We start from the raw sequence: 22,556 nt of genomic DNA, 5'->3' as shown, positions 1-22,556 counted from the left end.
AGAGAAGTGATAAAAAGGAATCCCTTTAGTTTTCTTCCTTTCTTTTAGAATGACTCAGGGTAAAGGGGGTGACAATGGGGACATTCCTTCAACTGTTTCCTTCCTTGGTTCCCTGAGTCCAAGCATCCATTAAAGGTGGATGCAGGCATTACCCTCACCCATGGATCCAGAGGAGCTAAGCAATAATATTAGTCATACTTACCAATGCAACTTTAGTCCTCCATTGGTGATTTTCCTTTGATTTTCTAGACTTCTGTACTCTGCATGTTTTCCCAATGGATGGCTCTCAGGACAAACTATGTAACAGTTGTATGAATGCAAGGCCCCTTACCACAGGGAGAATACTAGGTAGAGCTGTATATTCTGTTATTATACCCCAGATTAAAGTATTCTTAGGCAGTGGTTCTGGTTAACATCCATAGTATGTAAAATACCCATTTTTTTTTTTTAAAGGCACATGGATATTTTTAAAAAATGGCAGTTTTTCTGCTAATGGGAAATTATTGACACAAAATTTTTGTTTGGGGAGATATCTTCCTCCTAATTGTTGTGTTTTCTCACTCACATATGGGGCATAAAGCTTGGTTTACAGTTGACGGGTGTAAAAAGAGAGTAGAATTGGGAAAAATACAGTGTTTTAGCAAAGGTTTGACAAGGTACATCTTGGAGAGGATTCCTATTCCACTAGGCGGTGCTGTATGTCTTGAAATACCATGTGCTTTCCAGACAAAGGGTAGAGAAAAAGATGTTCACTGGGTGGGAGTAGAGGCCCTCTGCTTCTAGAAAAATAAAAAAATGGCCATCCCTTTAGCTGTATTCCCAGTTACTATGGCATTTGCTGATCTTGCCTAATAGGATTATTTCCCTTAACTGTAAAAATTCCTGCAGCACTGCATAAAGACAGGGGACAAGAGGCACAGTGGTCTTGGAAAGAAAAAATTTGATGAAAAAAACTTGGAGATGCTATTGCTTATGCCCAATGGGCAGTAAGAGGATGGAAAAATAAGAGTCCAGAAGCCTTTGAGTAACTGTCAATTGTCTCTGGATATCTTCAGCCCCAGATGATGGCTAGGCTCTTTGTGAAAGGAAACCAGTTCAAAACAGAGCCAATATTCCTAGCACCCTAAAAACACTGGGAGATTTGTTTAGTACTCCCTAGCAAGCCTGTCATCTGAGTCTTTGAAGTGGCAGCAATCATAATGGTCTCTTAACTGGCCATCGGATGCCCAGTTTTTTAAGTTTCATTTTACAATTTAAAATTGAGGGCAGATGGACTCAAAATAAAAGTAGAGAATTGGGGTCCACTCATATAATTACCTTTCTGATGAATCTACCCTTGATCCTAGATGAGCCCCCACAATGAAACAGCCTCATCTGGAGTACTACCTAAGGTTTCTTGTCTTATGGCCATGGAAAAAATAGGATACAGGCATGCAAAGAGTGAGATTAGAGTGAAAGTTTAATAGGCAAAAGAAAGCAAATAGCTCTCTGTGGCAGAGAGGTGTCCTGGAAAAATGGGTTTCCTGTTCATGGCAAAATAGAGTGTTTTAAAGATCAGCTGGTGAGGAGGCAGTGTCTGATTTACATAGGACATGAAAAACTGGTTAGACCAAGTGTGTCATTTGCATGGGGGTGAATCTCTGGTAACCCCATCCTAATCGTTTATCATGCAGGCAGTTTCTCTGCCTGAGCTGTGCCATGTTGCCCATTTCTTTTTTCCTGTAAACATGGTAACAGAGAGGGAAGATGGAGCCTTCATGTTGAATATGTGTGGCCCCCAAGTAGCCCTTTTCTCTTGGCATAGCTGTCAGCATTTGCCCATGCAGGCTTCCAGCTTGCTTATCTCTGTCTGCAGCTTGATTCTTCAGGTTGCTCTTGTTAGGAAAAAAAAATAATTTTCTGGGCTGCTTTTTGTTAGAAGGGAAGCACTGTTGAGGACTCTTTAAGCTCTCATTATCTATCTAATTTCTTTCTACCTCCTGTATCAATAAGATCACTTTGGGCTGCGCATGGTGGCTCATGCCTGTAATCCCAGCACTTTGGGAGGCTGAGGTGGATGGATCACCTGAGGTCAGGAGATTAAGACCAGCCTGGCCAACATGGTAAAACCCCATCTCTACTGAAAATATAAAAATTAGCCAGGCATGGTAATGGGGACCTGTAATCCCAGGTACTCTGGCGGCTGAGGCAGGAAAATCACTTGAATCCAGAAGGCAGAATTGCAGTGTGCTCAGATGGTGCCATCACACTCCAGCCTGGGCTACAAAAGTGAAACTTCACCTAAAAAAAAATTACTTTGACTGCAGTGTGGACAACACACTGAAAGACAACAGAGGAGTAGAGTCAGAGAGATTGCTTAAGTAGCTATTGGCCTATTCAAGAAAAAATGTTTTAAATACTAAAATCTGGTAAAAATTATGTAGAGAAAGGCAAATGCTCAAGGAATTTTTATACAGTTAAGATACAATAAATATCTTGATATTTATATATTTATCAGATAAATATACTGATACAATAAATCAGTAGATTCTGCCTGCTAATAGCATAAATGTACTTAGAACAAGTTTCTTAGCTGGTCAACACCTGATTTCAGCCTTATGTAATGTTTTCTTATAGAATGTTCTCAAGGAGTTTCAGAACTTCACTCTGAAATTCTCATTTTACGTAGAAATTACTTATGCTTACTCAGCAATCATTGTGTATACTTGAGAACTCTTGAAATATAAGAAAACCTGTAAGTCGTTTCTCTTTTTTTTGTTTTGTTTTGTTATTTTTTTTTTTTTGAGATGGAGTCTCGCTCTTGTTACCCAAGCTGGAGTGCAATGGTGCGACTTCGGTTCACTGCAACCTCCGCCTCCTGGGTTAAAGCAATTCTGCTACCTCAGCCTCCTGAGTAGGTGGGACTACAGGCTGCACCACCATGCTCAGCTAACTTTTGTATTTTTAGTAGAGATGAGGTTTCACCATGTTGACCAGGATGGTCTCGATCTCTTGACCTCGTGATCCACCCGCCTCGGCCTCCGAAAGTGCTGGGATTACAGGATTGAGCCACCGCACCCGGCCTATTTTTTTTTTTAACTGGAGATCGGTTTTCAGCATGGTGGCCAGACTGGCCTCAAGTGATCCACCAACCTCTGCCTTCCAAAGTTCTGGGATTACGGGTGAGAGCCACAGCTGCACCCGGCAGGCACCGAAGAGGTTCCGCTGGGGCCCGCTCGGAGGAGTCGCGCTGGGGAAGGCGAGTGGAGGTGCTTCTTGATAAAACTGGGGAATCCCAGATCTCAGGGGTTCTGTCCTGGCCTGCCTCCCTGGATCGTCCAGCCTGGGCGGGAGTGAGAGAGGACCTCGCCCTTCTTGACTGGGGCTGCATGGGAGGGTCCAACTTCACCAAAGGCCTAGCCCGCGGTTCCTAGCCTATAGCCCCACCCAGCAGCCCCCGGTCCCCCCTCCCCTCCAGACCTGGCAGTCGCCCTCAACAAACATGGCGCCGATGGCCTCAGTACGTCAAGCGACACGCCCTCCGGCCTCTTCCGGCGCTTCTTTTATCACCGCAGCCGGAAGCCGAGCGGCAGAGTGGGCGGTCTGGCTTTCGGGCCGGCGGCGGACTGCTTGGCTGTGTGGCCGCGCGCTGGCGCTGCAGGGAGGGATGCTGTGCCCCTGGGAGAGCCCGTCGCGGGAGCGCAAGGAGCTGGACAGACTCTGGAGCTTCCACGCTGACTTCTCGGACGACCGGCGCCAGGGCTTCCAGGAGCAGTGGTAGCGGCTGCTGCTGCGGTACTCAGGGCAGGGCCGGGAGGCACGCGGAAGCCCATCGTAGGGACTGGGAGAGTCCAGGCCGCCTCGCAGGCTCCTTTCCCTGGGCGCCCGGGGGTTGGGGGCCCAGGGGAGGTTAAAGATGAATGGGCTTGGCTGGTCAACATGGTGAAACCCCGTCTCTACTAAAAATACAAAAAATTAGCTGGGCATGGTGGCGCGTGCCTGTGGTCCCAGCTACTCGGGAGGCTGAGGCAGGAGAATTGCCTGAACCCGGGAGGCGGAGGTTGCGGTGAGCCGAGATCGCGCCATTGCACTCCAGCCAGGGTAACAAGAGCGAAACTCCCTCTCAAAAAAAAAAAAAAAAAAAAAAAAAAAGATTAATGGGCTTGGGAGCGTGGGGTTGGGGGAGTGGGGCCGGGAGGGGACCCAGGAGGACCGCGGAAGAGGAGGCAGGAGGAGGAGGAAGCACCCCTGCCGAGCTCCCTCCCGAGGTGAAGGCTGAGCCCGGGCAGTGTCCTTTTTTTTTTTTTTAATGTTTATTATTAATTTTTAAAACATTTTTTGAGACCGGGCTTGGCCCTGTTGCCCAGGCTGGAGCGCAGTGGCGCAGTCCTAACTTCTGACCTCAAGGGAGCCTTCTGCCGCAAGTTAGTAGGGCCTCCACACCTTGCTAATTTAAAAAAAAACTTTTTTTTTTTTGAGTCGGTCGGAGTTTCGCTCTTGTTACCCAGGCTGGAGTACAATGGCGCGATCTAGGCTCACCGCAACCTCCACCTCCTGGGTTGAGGCAATTCTCCTGTGTCAGCCTCCCGAGTAGCTGGGATTACAGGCACGTGTCACTATGCCCAGCTAATTTTTTGTATTTTTAGTAGAGATGGGGTTTCACCATGTTGACCAGGTTGGTCTCAAACTATTGCCCTCAAGTGATCTGCCCACTTCAAGCTCCCAAACTGCTGGGATTACAGGCTTGAGCCCCTGCCCCGGCCTTTTTGTGTGTGTGTGTGTGTGTGTGTGTCTGTGTGATAAGTGTCTCGCCAGGCTGGAGTGCAGTGGCATGATCTCGGCTCACTGCAACCTTCACCTCCTGGGTTCCAGTGATTCTCCTGGTTCAGCCTCCCAAGGAGCTGGAATTACAGGTGCACTCCACCACACCTGGGTAGTATTTTTGTATTTTGATTAGAGACGGGGTTTCACCTTGGTGGCCAAGATGGTCTGGATCTCCTGACCTCATGATCCGCCCACCGTGGCCTCCCAAAGTGCTGGGATTACAGGAGTGAGCCACCACACCCAGCCAAAGCTGGTTTATTTAAAACAACAACAATAACAAAAAACAGGCTAGGTGCACATTTGTAATTCCACCACTTTTGGAGGCCAAGGCAGGAAGATTGCTTGAGCCCAGGTGTTTTAGAGCAGCATGGGCAACATGGCAAGACCCCATCTTTACTCAAAATGAAAATTTAGGTCAGGCACAGTGGCTCACACTTCTAATCGAGAACTGTGGGAGGCCAAGGCAGGTGGATCACGAGGTCAAGAGAGCAAGACCACCCTGGCCAACGTGGTGAAATCCCATCTCTAATAAAAATAGAAAAATGAGCTGGCCATGGTGCCAGCTACTCAGGAGGCTGAAGCAGGAGAATCACTAGAACCTGAGAGGTGGGGACTGCAGTGAGCCGAGATCTCACCACTGTACTCCAGCCTGGCAACAGAACAGACTCTGGAAAAAAAAGGAAAATTTAGCCAGCTCCTCACAACCACCTAACCTCCTCTGTCTCCCTGTATGGTCAGGCTGTGTGAGTACCGGAGAGGCTTGGTGACTGGGAATCTTTTCTTTCTCCTAGCTGAGTTCCTGTTCTGGGCTTCATTCTGCATGACCCATCTCAGCAGGAGGGCCAGGGACCTCATCCTCTATGGCACCAAGGAATTCAGCTTCCTGCAGCTCTCAGATGCCTACAGGTAAGTTCCAAGCCGCCACCACCACCTGCTCTTCCCAGCCTCTGTATACCCTATCCCCCTTGGGCATGGCATTTTTCCTCCTCACCCCACCCCTCTGCCAGACCTTACCAGTGAGCTGCTGGACCAGCCAAGGGCCCAGCCCCTTAAGTGCAGTTCTCCTGCCTCAGCAGCCCAAGTAGCTTGTCTGAGACCACTACCACAACCGGCTAATTTTTGTACTTTTAGTAGGGATGGGGTTTCTCCATGTTGACCAGGTTGGTCTCTAACTCCTGACCTCAAGTGATGTGCCTACTTCAACCTCCCAGACTGCTGGGATTACAGGCTTGAGCCCCTGCCCCGGCCTTTTTTTTTTTTTTGTGATAAGTCTTTGGCCAGGCTGGAGTGCAGTGGCATGATTTCAGCTCACTGCAACCTTCACCTCCTGGATTCAAGTGATTCTCCTGGCTCAGCCTCCCAAGTAGCTGGGATTACAGGTGCACACCACCGCACCCAGGAAGTATTTTTGTATTTTGATTAGAGACGGGGTTTCACCTTGGTGGCCAAGATGGTCTGAATCTTCTGACCTCATCATCCACCCACCTTGGCCTCCCAAAGTGCTGGGATTACAAGAGTGAGCCACCACACCCAGCCAAAGCTGGTTTACTTAAAACAACAACAATACAAAACCGGCTAGGTGCAGTGGCTCACATTTGTAATTCGAGTGCCTTGGGAGGCCAAGGCAGGAAGATTGCTTGAGCCCAGGTGTTTTAGAGCAGCATGTGGAACATGTATGCCATCACAGCTCACTGCAGCCTTGACCTCCCACACTGCAGCTATTTGATTTAAAGTGAGAGACATGCAATTCTTCCTTTTACTCAAACACTTAGAAGCCATTGGAAGGTAATTAATTGGCCTAATTTCAATATTGTTGTATCTTAAAGAATAGAGAGGCCCAAAGAGAGGGAGGGACATGGAGAGGGGGGAAGATTCAGTAGATGGAGCAGTCAGAACACACTCAGTTGACCTTCCAGGCACAAGCAATCCTCCCACCTCAGCCTCCTAAGTAGCTGGTAGCATCTGCAATCACACTATTTTTTTTTAGTAGAGATGGGTGTCTCATTGTGTTGCCCAGGTTTGCACTGAATAATTCTGTTGGCAGCATTTTAAGTTTTTCTTTAATACTGTATCTGTTATGGTGATCTGTGATCACTGACCTTTGATGTTACTACTGTAATGGTTTTGGGATTCTGTCAAGCCCACTTACATAGGATGTTTAACTTAATTGATAAGTGTTCAGTGTGTTCTGACTGCTCCACTTACTGTTTCCCCATCTCTCTCCCTCTCTTTGGGCCTTTCCATTGTTTCAAATACAACAATATTGGTATTAGGCCAATTAATTACCCTACAATGTGTCTAAGTGTTTGAGTAAAAGGAAGAGTTGCATGTCTCTCACTTTAAATCAAAAGCTAGAAATGATTAAGCTTAGTGAGGGAGCCATGTCAAGAGCCATGATGGGCTGTAACCTAGTTCTCTTGTGCCAAACAGTTAGCCAAGTTGTGAAAGTTTTTGAAGAAAGTTAAATGTGCTACTCCAGTGAACTTGCAAATGATAAAATGAAACAGGCCAGGCTCAGTGACTCACACCTGTAATCCCAGCATTTTGGGAGGCTGAGGCAGGAAGATGAGACCAGCCTGGCCAACATGTTGAAATCCCATCTCTACTAAAAATACAGAATTAACCAAGCTTGGTGGTGCATGTCTGTAGTCCCAGCTACTCAGGAGGCTGAGGCAGGAGAATAGCTTGAACCGCAGAGTTGGAGGTAGCAATGAGCTGAAATCGTGCCACTGCATTCCAGCCTAGGTTAAAGAGTTAGACTCTATCTTAAAAAAAGAACAAAAAAGGGAAAATGAAACAGCCTTACTGCTGATATGGAGAAAGTTGCAGTGGTCTGGATAGGCAATCAAACCAGCTACAACAGTCCCTTAAGCCAAAGCCTAATCCAGAGCAAGGCCCTAGCTCTCTTCAGTTCTGTGAAGACTGAGGGAGGTAAGGAAGTTGCAGAAGAAAAGTTGGAAGGTAGCAGAGGTTAGTTGAGGATGTTTCAGGAAAGAAGCCATTTCCATAATATAAGAATGCAAAAAGAGGCCACAAGTGCTGATGGAGAAGCTGCAGCAAGTTATCCAGAAGATCCAGCTAACATCACTGTTGAAAGTGGCTACACTAACAACAGTTTCAATGTAGATGAAACAACCTATTGGAGGAAGATGCCATCTAGGAGTTTTAATAGCCAGGAAGGAGAATTCAAAACTTCATAGGACTGACTGACTAATGCAACTTGTGACTTTAAGTTGAAGCCAACGTTCATTTACCATTCCGAAAATCCTAGGGCCCCTGAGAATTATGCTAAATCTCTTCAGCCTGTGCTCAATAAATGGAAGAACAAAGGTTGGATGACAGCACATCTGTTTACAGCATGGCTTACTGACAATTTTAAGCCCACTGTTAAGACCTACTGCTGAGGATCCAAGATGACTGAATAGGAACAGCTCCAGAATGCAGGTCCCAGCAAGAACAATGCAGAGGGTGAGTGCCCACCACATTTCTGAAGAAATTTTCATTGCCCACAGACCAGGAGATTCCTGGGCAAAAAGCACCACAAGTTTTCAGCACGGTGGTGTCAGTTGGTGCTGGGTTGGCACACAGAAACTCAAAAAAGTCTGGGTGGCCGTTTCAACTGGTGCCTGATGGTTTCTGTAACTCTATAGTACGTTTAAAGTCTGGTAATGTGATTCCTCCAGTTTTGTTCTTCTTCCTTAGGATAACTTTGGTTATTCTGGGTCTTTTGTGGTTTCATATACATTTCAGCATTGTTTTTTTCTATTTCAGTGAAGAATGTTACTGGTATTTTGATAGGGATTGCACTGAATCTGTAGATTGCTTTAGGTAGTATGTGTTAACAATATTGATTTTTCCATTCACAAACATGGAATATCTTTCCATTTTTTTGTGTCATCTTCAATTTCTTTCATTAGTGGTTTATATTTTTCATTGTAGATATATTTCACTTCTTTGGTTAAGTTAATTTTGAGGTACTTTATTGGTGGCTACTGAAAATAGGATTACTTTCTTGATTTCTTTTTCAGATTGTTTGCTGTTGGCATATAGAAATGCTTCTGATTTTTGTATGTTGATTTTGTATCCTGCAACTTTACTGAATTTATTGATAAGTTCTATTAGTTTTCTGGCAAAGTCTAGGTTATTCCCAGTATAAGATCATGTTATTTGCAAACAAGGATACTTTGGCTTTATCCTTTCCAACTTGGATGCCCTTTATTCATTTCTCTTCTGTGACTGCTCCAGCTGGATCTTCCAGTACCATGTTGAATAACAGTGGTGAAAGATAAGCAGCCTTGTCATGTTCCAGAATCTTAAAGGAAAGGCTTTCAGTTTTTCCCCATTCAGTATGATGCTAGCTGTGGATTTGTTGTATATGGCTTTTATTTTGTTTGAAGTGTGTTTATTCTATATCCAGTTCTTGAGGGTTTTTATTATGAACGGATGTTGAACTTTATCAAATGTTGTTTGTCAGCATCGATTTAAATGATTATATGGTTTTTGTCCTTCGTTCTGTTGACATGTGTTTCACACTATGATTTGTATATATTGAGCCATCCTTACATCTCTGGGTTAAATTCAGTCATTATTTTATGTCGCTGGTTTTTGTGTTTTATCACTCAGGTTTTGGGGGAGATTTTTTTCCTTCTTAAAGATGGATTTAGTAGGGGGAAGTTTTACATGCCTGAAGACCTTTTATTATTTATGAATACTCTGTGAGGTTCCCTACAGAGAACGTTCTTGTTACCAGAGGCTTTTATTGATTAGATGTCCAGATAAAGGAATTCCAGAGTCACCAAGGAATGTAGCAAGAGTAAACTCTCATCTGTGTGACCCCCTCGGAAAGCAATTAGAAAAATTAGTGTTCTGGCTTTTCTTTTTAAGAGATAATTTAGTATGGTAAAAGAAGAGAAAGGAAAAATATATGTGACTCAGACTAAATGGAGAGAAACAAATTAAGCTTTCATTTTTCTTTCAGGAGCAAAAGTGCATGTAGAAATGACTGAAATGTCTGCTTGTTTTTCTGTTTGTTTTTCAAGGGCTTTGAGGGCATGCTAGTGAGTGTCTAGTTATTTGGAGACATTGTGGCATCATCATCATTATTCCTTTTTGATAACTAAATGAAAGTGCTGTCCTTGGAAATACCATTTAACAGTAAAGAAATTTTCTCCTAAGATAGGCCTTGAAGGTACACTGTCAAAAACCTCTCAGCCCAGCAAGGCTGTGTTCTGAACTCTTTCTCTACTGTTGGCTCAATATTGTTTCAATAATCAGCTACTTTAAAAAATCAATCATGGCTGCTTATCTTATATAGTATATTATATAGAGACAAAAGGATATAGAGATGAAAATTGGAAATGGCCACCTATTAATAACTGAATTTTTTTAGGTTGGCATTTACTGTGGGATCTTCTGTGTTTGTTTGTTTGTTTTGTCAATTACTTCTATACTGCAACAGGGATGTTCAAAATTCAGATTGCTGGAGAAAATTTCATGGAGGCGTTTCCTGTTAATCTTTGTAGAAATTATCATGGTGAATTCCAATTGTACCATGTAAGTATTTTTCCCTTTGTTAAATATATTCAGGTTGAAATACGGAAACTACATACTATAATTTGAAAGAAATGTAATTCCTCCATCTCAGGTGCCTGCAAATATGGTAATCATTAGGAAAGTATATAGAATGGTTGTCTTAACTGTGAGCATTATTGTTAATATTTTTGAATTTTAGACCTGGGAGGTGCCTTTGACATTATTCAAATTCTTCTGTTACATAAAGAAAAAGTCTGAGGCCAAGAGCAACTGAAGGTTTTCCCTGGATCATCTAAGTGTAGTGAGAAGCACAGCAGGGACCAGACCAGGCTGCCGTGGTCTCTGACTTTGTCCCCTTGCTAATGTGATTTCATCAGCTTTCAGTACCATGTTGCAGTTCACGAAGCCACATTTGTCAGCACTTGTATGGTAGCTGGGTTTCTAGAAAGAGTGATATCTTTGTCATTAGTTTAGTGGTATGCAGGGACAGGAGAGCTGAGGGAAGGCTTATGAACCCTCTGCTTTGAACCAGTATCAGAGTTGGGAGGGCACTAGTTACTGTCCTCAAGGGCCTTGCACTGTCATTAGCAAAAGAGGGCACAAACATCTAGACAATGGCCAAATGGAGCCCTCAGGCAATACATGCTTTTATAGGCACTAGCAAGAGGGAGAGGTCACTTCCAGATGGTGTTTCACATGAATGTGGACTTGGTGAATCTCCATAAAGTGAGCTGCTTCCAGCAGGATTGATTGCAGAGTTTGTTATCAGGTCTTTTCTTGTGGTCATGTGGTCGGGTAGTCAGTAGGGCAGGGAGTGTCAGTCAGTGTCTTTCTTCTGTTCATAGGCAGCCAATAGAGCAAGGAGGGTCAGTCAATGGCATTCTTCCGGTCATGCGGTTGGATAGCAGGTAGAGCAGAGAGGGTCAGTCAGTTCCTCCATCCTGCGGTCAGGTAGTGGGTAGGGCAGGGTAGGTTAGGTAGTGGTAGGTCAGGTAGTGGGTAGGGTAGGGCTCGTGTCAGGTCTGCAAGTTCCTGGGGGATGTGCAGGTTGAATGCAAATTCCTAATGGAAAAGAGCCAGGAGATGGACTTCAGGGCTAGGCACAGGCCTGGCTTTATTTCCACACTGGAGTAAGACACTTTGGTTCTTCTCCCAGTCTCCCACCTGGTCAGCTTCCTGTTTTGAGTTTGAGCCCTGTCCCTGACCCTCCCTCTAATAAGAGGGATTGGCCTGTTTTTGGAAGTTGGGTTGAACCCCATCTCCTGATCATATGTATTTCCATGTCCAAGAGCTTAAAAGAGACTTAATTATTACATGCAATATAGGTATGTCTTCCCCTTTAGGAAACAAATACTGTTTTCCTGGGATGAGATGACAAGTCTTGGCTAACACTGACCTAACATGTCTTCCACAGTGTCTTGGGACAAGGTGCACATTCCTGGTGTGCTGCAATGCTTGGGAGTGATGTACTTTGTGGTTGCTGTGTTGGAGTTCCTCTTTGCTAAACCTGTGCCTGAATATTGTGCTTCGATGAGAAATTTTTTAATTAAAAAAAAATTATTGTGTGGTGATACGGTCTCACTGTTTCCCCAGACCAGCCTCTTAACTCCTGGCTTCAAGCGATTCTCCTCTTTTGGCCACCCAAAGCACTGGGATTACAGGTGTGAACCACCATGCCTGGCCAGGAATTGTGTTATTGTTTTTGCTGTTTATTGTTGTTGTTGTTACTGTTGAGACAGGAACTTGCATTGTTTCCCATTCTGAGGTGCAGTGATATGATCTAGGTTCCCTGCAGCTTTGATATCCCAGGCTCCTTCCTCCTCAGCCTCCTGATTAGCTGAGACTATAGGAGAGCACCACCATGCCTGGCTAATTTTATTTATTTTTTTGTAGAGACAAGGTCTCACCATGTTGGGTAGGCCGGTCTCAAACTCCTGGATTCAGGTGATCCTCCTGCCTTGGCCTCTAAAATTGCTGGGATTACAGGTGTGAGCCATCATGGCCTGCCAAAACTGTGTGTTTTTTAAAAAGAAGAACAAAGGGGGATATGGTTTATAGAACTTTTAAAATTTCTGCATTCAATACTGCACTTCTGCTAATCAAATACTTACTGATTTCCACTTCCATCTAGTTTTTAAAGCTTTATATCAACTTTTAAAATTATGTTAAAATACACACGACATCTATCCTGTTAGCAAATTTGTCAGCACACAGTAATCGCATGCATTATTTTTTCCTATTTTTATTAACAATACATATCAATTATACATATTTATGAGGCTCAGGGTGATATTTTGATCCTGTGTATTATACAACATGTAACGACCAAATAATGGTGATTAGTATATCCATCACCTCAGTTATCATTTCTTTGTGTCGGGAACATGCAAAGTCCTCTCTGCTACTTTCAAATGTGTTCTTTTTTATTTGTTTTTTGGAGACATGGTCTCACTGTGTCACTCAGGCTGGAGTGCAAGTAGCATGATCTCAGCTCACTGTTGCCTTGACCTTCCATTCTCAAGCGATTCTCACACCTCAGTCTCCTAAGTAACTGGGACTATAGGTGTGCACTACCATGCTCGGCTAATTTTTATATTTATTGTAGAGTGGAGGTTTCACCATGCTGCCCAGGCTGGTCTTATACTCCTGGGCTCAAGTGACCCACTTGCCTCAGCCTCCCAAAGTGCTGGGATTACTGACATAAGCCACCATGTCTGGCCCCATTTTCGATGGTATTAAATAACACCAACAGCATCCACTTCACAGGTTCAGTCTCAAGGGGCATTATTAACTTTTCAATTTCCTTATGACATTTTGGTCTCTATTCATATGCTGTAAAGTTCAGTAAATTTTCGTTTTGAGGATGATCCTCAGGTAGGACATGGGAGAATGACAGTATTGTGCTTGACTATTTCTATTACTTCTTTATTAGAGGCATGTCAGAGTCCTATCTCTTTTGTGATTACTTCCTGTCTTACTATAAATTGCTGGGCGGAGTTGACCCGGGTGACAGTTACTTCTCACCACCACCTGCCATTATTGGCAAAAATTCCAATAGAAATGTTTAAATTCTTCCATTTGGGGTCTTATTCAACAATGCTATGTTGTTGTCTAGCTTCTTTCTTGATATGTAACTGGCAGGTTCATCACTGAATCCCACATTCTCTAGGTGCTTCCTGTAATGCTAGATATTTTGGGGGCATTTTAATCGTTGTTACTTTTCCCCCTCTGCCATTGTTGTCAGTGGATTGTGTCCTCTGGCTGTGAATTTCCTTAAGGTGAAGAAGAGGTGAGATATGTATGAATGGGCATGGACTTGGTCAGCCATGGATACCAAAGCTGCCCTTTTCAGCCCTTCTGAGGGACTTGAGGGTCTGCGGAGGCACATCCAGGGCCATCAACATAGGGTGAGGGGTTCAGTGGGACACTAAGAATAGGTGGGCTGCATCCTTTCTTCCTTCAACCACACAGATCCAAAAGTTTGTATTTAATTTTTACACTTGAACATTTATTTTTAATTTTCAAATTATAGGTATTGATATGTAATTCACATACCATAAAACTTGCATGTTGAGAGCATACAATTCAATGATATTTTCTATATTCAGAGTTGTGCAGCCATCACCACTCTGTAATTCAGGAAGATTTTCCTTACCCCATGAAGAATCCTGCACTCACTGCCAGCCACTTCCCATACGTCACAACTGCCCCTGCCCCAGGCAACCCTAGTCTGCTTTCTGTCTCTGTATATGTACCTGCTTTAAACAGTCCCTATATATGAAGTTATATAATATGTGGTCTTTTGTTTCTGGCTGCTTCCACTTAGCACATTTTTTGAGGTTCAAAAATGTGTCAGCCATGTTATTGCATGTGTCAGCATTTCATTTCAAAATTGCTGAATAAGATTCTGTTTTATGGATACACCACAGTTTATTCATCTTTTCCTTTTCCTTTTTTTTCTTTTCTTTTTTTTTGAGACAGAATCTTGATTTATTTCTGGTATCTTCTAATGTGTTTCTTTTTATAGTTTTCAATTTGATGCATCTGGGCATTACAATAAAGGTATGTGACTTATAACAATCTACTGATACATTTGTTTCCTAATGTTACTATAGCAAATTGCCACAAACTTGGTGGCTTAAAACAACAGAGATTTCTACTCTCTCAGTTCTGGAAACCAATTTCTGCTCTCCGAGTTCTGGAAGTCAAAGTCAGCATCAAGTTGTGGGCAGGGTTAGACTCACTTCAAAGGCTTTGGGAAATAATTCTTTGCTTCCCTCTTCTGGCCTAGGGCAGCTACTAGCATTTCTTGCCTTGTGGCCACATCAGTCTACTCTCTGCAGTAAGAGTCACATGGCCATCTTCTCCTCTGTCTGAAATCTCTCCTGCCTCTCTTGTGTATGGATATTAGTGATGGCATTTCAGGCCTACCTAGATAATTCAGGACAATCTCCCACATTTAGATCTTTAATCACATTTGCAAAATCTTTGCTCTAAAAAGTAAGATTTGCAGATTGAAGGAATGAAGGTGAGGACATGAGTGAGGCCACTGTTCATTCCACTACAACTAATATCAATATTTGCCACTTAGAATGAAGTGTGGAAACTTTACTTGTATTTAAGACCCTTTTCCCCTTCAACTTTTAATGATTATTGGCTGAAGTACCAGAATGTGTTCTAATTGTTGTTTTAATCCTTTAGTAAGATTTCCAGAACTCATGGTGAACAAAATAGTCCATTTTATATTTCCATATTTCTGCTCCATCCTTTCATCCTTCTTCTGCCTGCTCTTTGCTTACTTTTGTTATTTCTCTTTTTTTGAAGAATGTCCTTGAGCCAACCATTAAGGGTAGGTCTACCATCCACTCTTAATTTGTAACAACAAATTATTTGCCTGATAATATTTTTTAAGTTCCATTTATTTGTGAAAGATAGATTCACCAAACATAGAATTTGTGGGTGAAAGTTCTTCCTTCTGGCCTCCAATATCCCAAATGGGAAAATCATGGTCATTCAACTAGGCATTTCTCTGTCGGTTCCAGAATTGTCTTTTGTTTCTTTTTGGCTGTTTTTTTAAAATTCCTGTCTTCAGTTTTTAAAAGTTTGATTAGATGTGTCTTGAAATTGACTTTTTTGGGCTTATTTCTGAGAGGTTAACTTAGATTGTTTTGATCTATAAATTCATGAGTTTGCCATATTTGGGAAGTTTTTAGCAATTACTTTTTAAAGAAATTTCAACACCATCATCTAGCTTGTCCTTCTGGAATTCTAATGACACAAAATTTAGACCCTTCTATTTTGTCCCACAGGCCTCTGAAGCTTTGTTCATTATACGCCTTTTAGTCTATTTTCTCTCTCTTGTTCAGTGTAGGTGAATTCTATTGATCTGAAGTTCAATTATTCTATTATTGCTCATTTCAATTCTAATATTAAGCAAATCTGGCAACATTTGGTTTTCACTTCTATTGTATTTTTAGTTCCATAATTTCATTTTAGTTCTTTTTTTAGAACTTTTTTATTTGCTGAGATTTATAGTTGTGTTTTAATTTGATTGCTGAAAATTTGTAAATGATCACTGAAGCATTTTAGAAAGATGTCTGCTTTAAAATCCTTTTCAGATGGGTCCAACATCTGAACCATTTCAGTTGAGGTCAGTTGTCTTTCCTTTTTCAAGCCATAATTTTCTTGGCTCTTCGTGTGATGTGTGATGATTTACCTGGCCCTTTGGTAAATGCTAGGTGTTATTTACATCCTTAATCTTAGTGAGCAAGCCTCAGCCTATTGTGGACTATGGAGGAGGTCTCAATGATAGTTTGATTATTGGAGACTTTAAGGTTTTGCTTTGATCTGCTGAGTGGATTTAGTGCCAAAGGAGGTTCCCAATGCTCTCTGCTGATGCTGGCTGAGAGTTCAGAAAGATTTCCCAGGCTTCAGGTGCATGGGGTGGGCTAGGGGAGAAACTGGTGAGGTGGGGTTGGAGGGACTGCTGTTCCCAAAGTCCCCTCACCTATTACATTCCCTCTGCCTCTGTGTCTGGGTTGGGAGGAGACTCTCCATCTCAGATCTTCAGGGACAAAGCCTTCCTGGATCAGGTCACTGATGTAGCTGCATCGCTCTTGCAGGGTCTGCCTTCTTAGCTACTTTTCCTTTGAAAAGGCAGCCCTAGGCCCACAAGAAATGTGAAGACTTCCCTGGTTGCTTATTGTTGGTGTGGCTCCTGTAGCCATTCCTTTTGCTGGCAGTGCAGCCTGCCTGGTAGTCAGAAGAGTGCCAGTTTCATCTGGAGAAGGAACAGGGTTTCCTGGGGGCCGTCTATTGCTTAGTTGGGGGTGGCAAAAAGCAGATATGAGTGCCCTTCTGCTTGTGGGAGCACACCGTGTGCTGTTTCTCTGGTCCTGGGTCTCGAACCAGCTTGTCTTTCTCCTATCACTTTTTAGCAGTGTCTTCTGGTAGCTTCATGTGTCATTACTAGGCCTGTGATACTTGTGGTTCGCATGGAAGGAGATGGAAAATGATGTCTATGTCATAAGGACTGGCAGTCCATATACTTTTAAATAGTGTGGGTTGCATTCGATAAAGGAAGTCTGTAAGATAAGATCACTTTGGGATTTAGTCAACTTTTATTTTCCCCTTTGATCTGCAAGATCAAGAGATTTGGGTTAGATCTTTTTGATGCAGTTCCCCACATAAACACTTTGTAATTCTGATAATGTTTAGTGAACTTAAAATAGCTATTGCAAATAATTGGTGTAACTCATCATCTGCTATGCCACCTGGCTGCAATGGATTGCAGCACAGTGAATAAAATCTGCCATACTTGAATGACATGTGTGCATGAGTCAAATCAAATAAAATCTAAAGCTTGTTCTACATGCTGATGCCCATGGGGAAATAATAACTTCAGTATATGTATGAATTAACTTCAGTTTTAACATTGTATTTAGTAATATGATTATTCAGTCAAAGCACTCCCTTAATTATTTTTTAGTCGGCTTAATTTACAAATCAGATTCCTTGTCCTTTCTCCCTGTCCTGGCCCTCTGCAGTGGTATAAATTGTGTAAATATGGAATCAGTAACTACCACGTTCCAGGAGTCCGGTTAGGTACTGGGTAGACAGGAAACCTGCAACTCACTTCACCTGCTCTCAGCATCCGCTCAATACTGTATTTGAAGGTATGTGAAAGACATAAGAGTGCAAACATGGTCTTCCAGAGCTGAAATTCCTCTGCTTTGGTTTATCAAACAGCTGAGTTGACTTCTGACGCTTCGCCTAGTTGCTTTTCATCTGCCAATTTATACCGGAGTTTATTTTGTCAGTACCTCTTTGAAACTCATTAACGGTATTTCACTCCATCCTCAGGAATGATTCTGCCCAGGCACCTGAACAGATAGTAGTGCATTTTTACTTATCCTTATTAATCACTGTATCAACCCAATTAAGGCAAGTAGTCAATTAAATCATACGATTAAATAACTGTGTTTTCTACGTGTTCTGAGATATTTATACCATTCATGGACATTAAAGAAACATAAAGACAACAAAGGACTAAAAAGTACTTCAGTGTTAGGCAAGTTTTTATCTTAGCAGCCTTTACTATTCCACTGCCCGATTTACAATTGTAATGAGTATATTAAAGGCTTAGTAAACCCCTTCTTGAGGTACCTATCCATAAAATATACACATCTCGTATTGCAGGTGATACATTGCATTAGTTTTATGTTTTGACAGCTTTGTGACACATGCAATTTTTCTTCAACTATGAACAAATTATTTTAAAGTGATATACAGTAAAATAGAACTTTTTGTGTGTATAGATTTATGACTAGATAGGTGTATAGGTTTGTGTAACTACCACCAAAATCAGAACACAGAACAGTTCCTATACGTCAAAGTACTGTGGTATCTATCCCTTTTTAATGACACCCTCCCCCACCTTAAGCCCTGGATTACTTACTGATTCATTCTTCATTCCTGTAATTTTGTCTTTTTGAGAATGTCACACAAATGGAAGTATTACCTATGTAACTTCTGAGGCTGCAAGTGGAAATGTAAAATGGTACAGCCATTCTGGGAAATAGGTTGACAGTTTCATATGAGGGTAAATATATACCAATCATATGATCAGAAATCTCACCCTAGGTATTTACCCTAGAAAAATCAAATTTAAGCCGGACAAGGTGGCTCATGCCTGTAATCCTAGCACTTTGAGAGGCCAAGGAGGGCAGATTGCCTGAGCTCAGGAGTTTGAGACCAGCCTGGGCAATGCAGTAAAATCCTGTCTCTACTAAAATACAAAAAATTAGCTAGGCGTGGTGGTGTGCACCTGTAGTCCCAGGTATTTGGGAGGCTGAGGCAGGAGAATTGCTTGAACCTGGGAAGCAGATGTTGCAGTGAGCTGAGATCACACAACTGTACTCCAGCCTGGGTTACAGAGACTCCATCTCAAAATAAAAAAACAAGAAAAATCAAAATTATACCACATGAATGTTTATAGTAATTCTATTCATAATTGCCCAAATACAAACATTGTAACTATTCTTCAACAGGAAATTGGAAAAACACATGCATAGTTTTACAAAGGAATTATACTCAGTACTCCCAAAGAACAAATTATTGATATACATAACAGCATTGGAATCTCACTAGGTTATGCTGATGAAAGAGATTACAATCAAGAGTTTTAGCCCTCTGTTTTATTTTATTTTCTCTATTTTTGTTGTGGTGGTGGTTGTCATCTAGTCAAAATCTTGCTATGTTGCCCAGGCTGGTCTTGAACTCTTGAACTCCTAGGCTCAAGTGGTCCTTCCACTTCAGCATCCCAAAGTTCTGGGATTACAGGCATAAATCAGTATGCCCAGCCTTTAACACATGTATTTCATGTAGATTGGGATAGAACTATTGAACCATTTAGCAAGCTCCAAAGGGAGGATTTGTTCAGAAATGAGATTGTTCTTGTCTACACAATAAAATCACAAGCAACCAAAACATCATACATTTACTGTATTGTACAGTTGTAACTAAGCTGTCAAGAATACTGACTCATTTTCATTTGAAAGGGTTTAGTTATACTCTCAACAAGTTTAGATGTACTCACAAAATGCCCTGGTATAAGACAGGAAAAATAAAAAATCAAATATCATTTCCTTCATTTTGAATTAGCCACTTCACATATTTGAAATCAGAGTCATAATCACTGCTGATTTCAGTTCAACATTGATGCTGACTGCAACAAGACATATCAATGCAAGGCAGCAATGCCTTCACTGAAGTTTGTGGAAAAGGTAATAGAATGTTAGAGCCAAAGAGTTCCTTTAAGTTAGTTTAATGCAATTCTCTTGTTTCATAGGGGAGGAAACTGAAATTGAGATAAAATGATTTAGCAAAAATCACAGATGGATTAATGACAGGGCCTATAAGAGAACTTCAAAGGCTAAGCCCTTGGTATGCTGCCCAAGATAACACAAAGATTTAAGGGATTATTTAGAAATATTTCTATAAAATTTAAACATGTAGTTGTATAATTAATATTGATTAATTTACATTTCCCTTTATTGATTTATTCAAAAATATGTATGCTATACACTAGAGACTGGGGATAAAACGGCCAAGAGTCACAAAATTGCATCCAGGAAGCTTAGAATTTGAAAGAAGGTGGATGTTGAAGCAGATGTCTATGAAACTGAGTTACATGAAGGATTCTACAGAAAACCTAGAGGAAAAAAGTCCTAATCTGGCCTCAAGAGGTTAAGAAATGTCTAATGAGAATCCTGAGTCTTCAAAGACTCTTAACTCCTGCCCAGGAAGAATTGACACTCAATCTAGAAATTTGATGGCCTATCAAAACCCTGGAAACTGAGAAATGCCGTAGTTTTGGAGAATGGGGAAGATACATACGGTTGAAGCAGAACAGGCCTGGGAAATGACAGAGTTTTAGACTGAGGGGCTTGGAGGTGAAAAGGCAGGTAGCTACAATATTATGGCTTATTTTTTCAAAAGAAAATTGTATTTTGTTCTATATAAAGGTGGGTGCATCACAAGGTCAAGAGATTGAGACCATGCTGGTCAACATGGTGAAACTGCGTCTCTACTAAAAATACAAAAAATTAACTGGGCATGGTGGTGCATGCCTGTAATCCCAGCTACTCAGGAGGCTGAGGCAGGAGAATTTCCTGAACCCAGGGGGCGGAGGTTGTGGTGAGCCGAGATCGTGCCATTGCACTCCAGCCTGGGTAACAAGAGTGAAACTCCCACTCAAAAAAAAAAATTATTTAGTGTTTCATTAGGATAGCTTTATTTTTAAGTTTAAATCAGAATAATATATACTATAGAGTCAATTTGGGGAAAATTGATCTGTTTTAAACAATGCAATGACTAATTAACTATATGTTATGATGATTGTTTAAGTACAGTAATTCCCCACTTAATATTCTACAAAGGGTCTTTGGAAACTGACTTCAAGCAAAACTCTGTCTAACATAACCAATTTCTCCTTAGGCTAATTGACATAAACAAGAGTCAAGTTCCTATGACATATTTATGCTCACAAAAAGCATCACCAAACTTCAAACACTCCTAATATTAAACATTTAAATAAATATGAGCTAGAAACACATTTCAGAAATATTAATAAAAACAAGATAATTATTTCCCCGATTTTTGGTGGATAGGTGACTCACAGTGGTAGGCGTGGAAGTTGGTTAAATCAAGGAATGAATGTTTGCAAATGGAACATGTTCAGGAGCACCTCCTCCTATGCAAGTCAAAAACAATCACAAATGTGACGGCTCCCTGAGCACCTTCCTATTACATTGTTTATTGTCCTGCATTTGTATGATTATTATATACTTGACAAGTTTTTACTTGACAATTTATATTCATTTATTTTTTTCCAACCAGGTTATCACCTAACAGCAATAAACCTCACATGCACAGCTTTGGGATGTTGGATAAACCTGTGCCCAGGCAGACGTGGGGAACCCAACTCCATGCAGACAGCAGCCCTGCCTGGAATCGATTTTCTTTATCAATGTTAGAAATGACATTGAAGAAAATAATTTTATTTGGGCACCTGATATATTTCATGAAAGCTAGCATCTGTTTTATTTTTCAGCTGCAAATTATTATTTTTAAAGTCCTGTTTCAAACACATAAACAGTTGCAAAGAGTAACAACATTGTTTGCTTCTTCATTTTAAACAAATTATTTCTCAGTGCTAGCAAGCTAAAATTGTCCTGGAAACCTAAAAAAAAAAGAAGAACAAAATTTCTTCAGTTGTAAATGATTATAAAATAACTTTTTCTAAAGTTAAAAATAAACACAATTTTTTTCTTTACGTAATTTTTAAAATGTTAGTTTAAAAATAATTATAAAAAGCTGTGATTACAGTTCTTATAAATATAACCATCACATAGCAGGCTTAAAATAAATTCCAAAATGATTAATAAACGTGAATCTGATTTACATTTGATCGAATTAACAGTGCAGTGTGGCAGTGTGCTTGTTGTTTTATGCGTATTAACAAATTAACATAAGATTAAATTAAAACAAAATTTAGTACAGGACTTAAGAATTTAAATATATCCACTTATAGGTATATCTAAAGTAGCTGACTAGCAGTATGTCTTTTCAATATGTAATAAGTTTCTATATGTTAATTAAGTTTTAATTAAAGTTAAATGTCTAAGAGGGAGGTAATTTCAGAATCAAAACGTAGAGTTAGGAGCCTATTTCAGTGGGGTGAGTGTGAGATAGTCAGTGTTTAACAATGGGTGGGAATGGCAAGACAACACACACGAGATTTTGAAAAGCAGGTATTACATGTTTTGATTGCCTTAAATATTTTTCCTCTTATGAGTAAAATATGCCAAGAACAGGTGAAATAAGGGCTGGGAATGTGCTTGAGAAAAGTGGTGATCACTTAGGACAATAGCAAATGGAAATGGGGAAAATGCACTGACTATAATTCAGGAAAAAAGCATGAGTAGTTTGGGCCTTGAGATCATACATAGGTATCAGTATAGATCAGCAAGTTCTTCACCAGCTTTCTTGTGCACACATATGGGAAGATAGTGGTTGGCTGGATTGATCTCGAGTTGAGGTTTTGTCAGAGATGGGACAGATTGGTAGTAGAACTTTAACACAGTTCAGGGGCTGGTGAGAAAGAATGAGTACTAGCCATGTTGTCCAGTCTGGGTCAAAAAACTGACAAAATTATTAAT

At 41.3% G+C, this 22,556-nt stretch overlaps 1 protein-coding gene across 1 annotated transcript; it reads left to right on the top strand.

The window, feature by feature from the left end:
- The first annotated feature begins 160 nt into the window (after positions 1-160).
- LOC128930978 (uncharacterized) lies at positions 161-21,909 on the top strand. Its single transcript, XM_078355011.1, has 4 exons — positions 161-226; positions 3,414-3,774; positions 5,595-5,709; positions 21,235-21,909. Exons 1-4 carry the CDS (start codon positions 161-163, stop codon positions 21,530-21,532), a joined length of 840 nt encoding a protein of 279 aa, XP_078211137.1. The 3' UTR covers positions 21,533-21,909.
- The last annotated feature ends 647 nt before the right edge of the window (positions 21,910-22,556 follow it).

The sequence above is a fragment of the Callithrix jacchus genome, chromosome 17, assembly GCF_049354715.1.
Source record: "Callithrix jacchus isolate 240 chromosome 17, calJac240_pri, whole genome shotgun sequence".
Taxonomy (NCBI): domain Eukaryota; kingdom Metazoa; phylum Chordata; class Mammalia; order Primates; family Cebidae; genus Callithrix; species Callithrix jacchus.
The sequence above is the reverse complement of the archived record's forward strand: the minus strand, read 5'-3'. Positions and strand labels throughout refer to the sequence as shown.

Bases quoted from the DNA above. Each gene is read 5' to 3' on its own strand.
- LOC128930978 (XM_078355011.1), top strand. From the start codon at position 161: ATGGATCCAGAGGAGCTAAGCAATAATATTAGTCATACTTACCAATGC. The intron at 227-3,413 runs GTGATTTTCCTT...CGCGGTTCCTAG, and splicing joins GCAACTTTAGTCCTCCATTG to CCTATAGCCCCACCCAGCAG. The intron at 5,710-21,234 runs GTAAGTTCCAAG...TTTTCCAACCAG, and splicing joins CAGCTCTCAGATGCCTACAG to GTTATCACCTAACAGCAATA.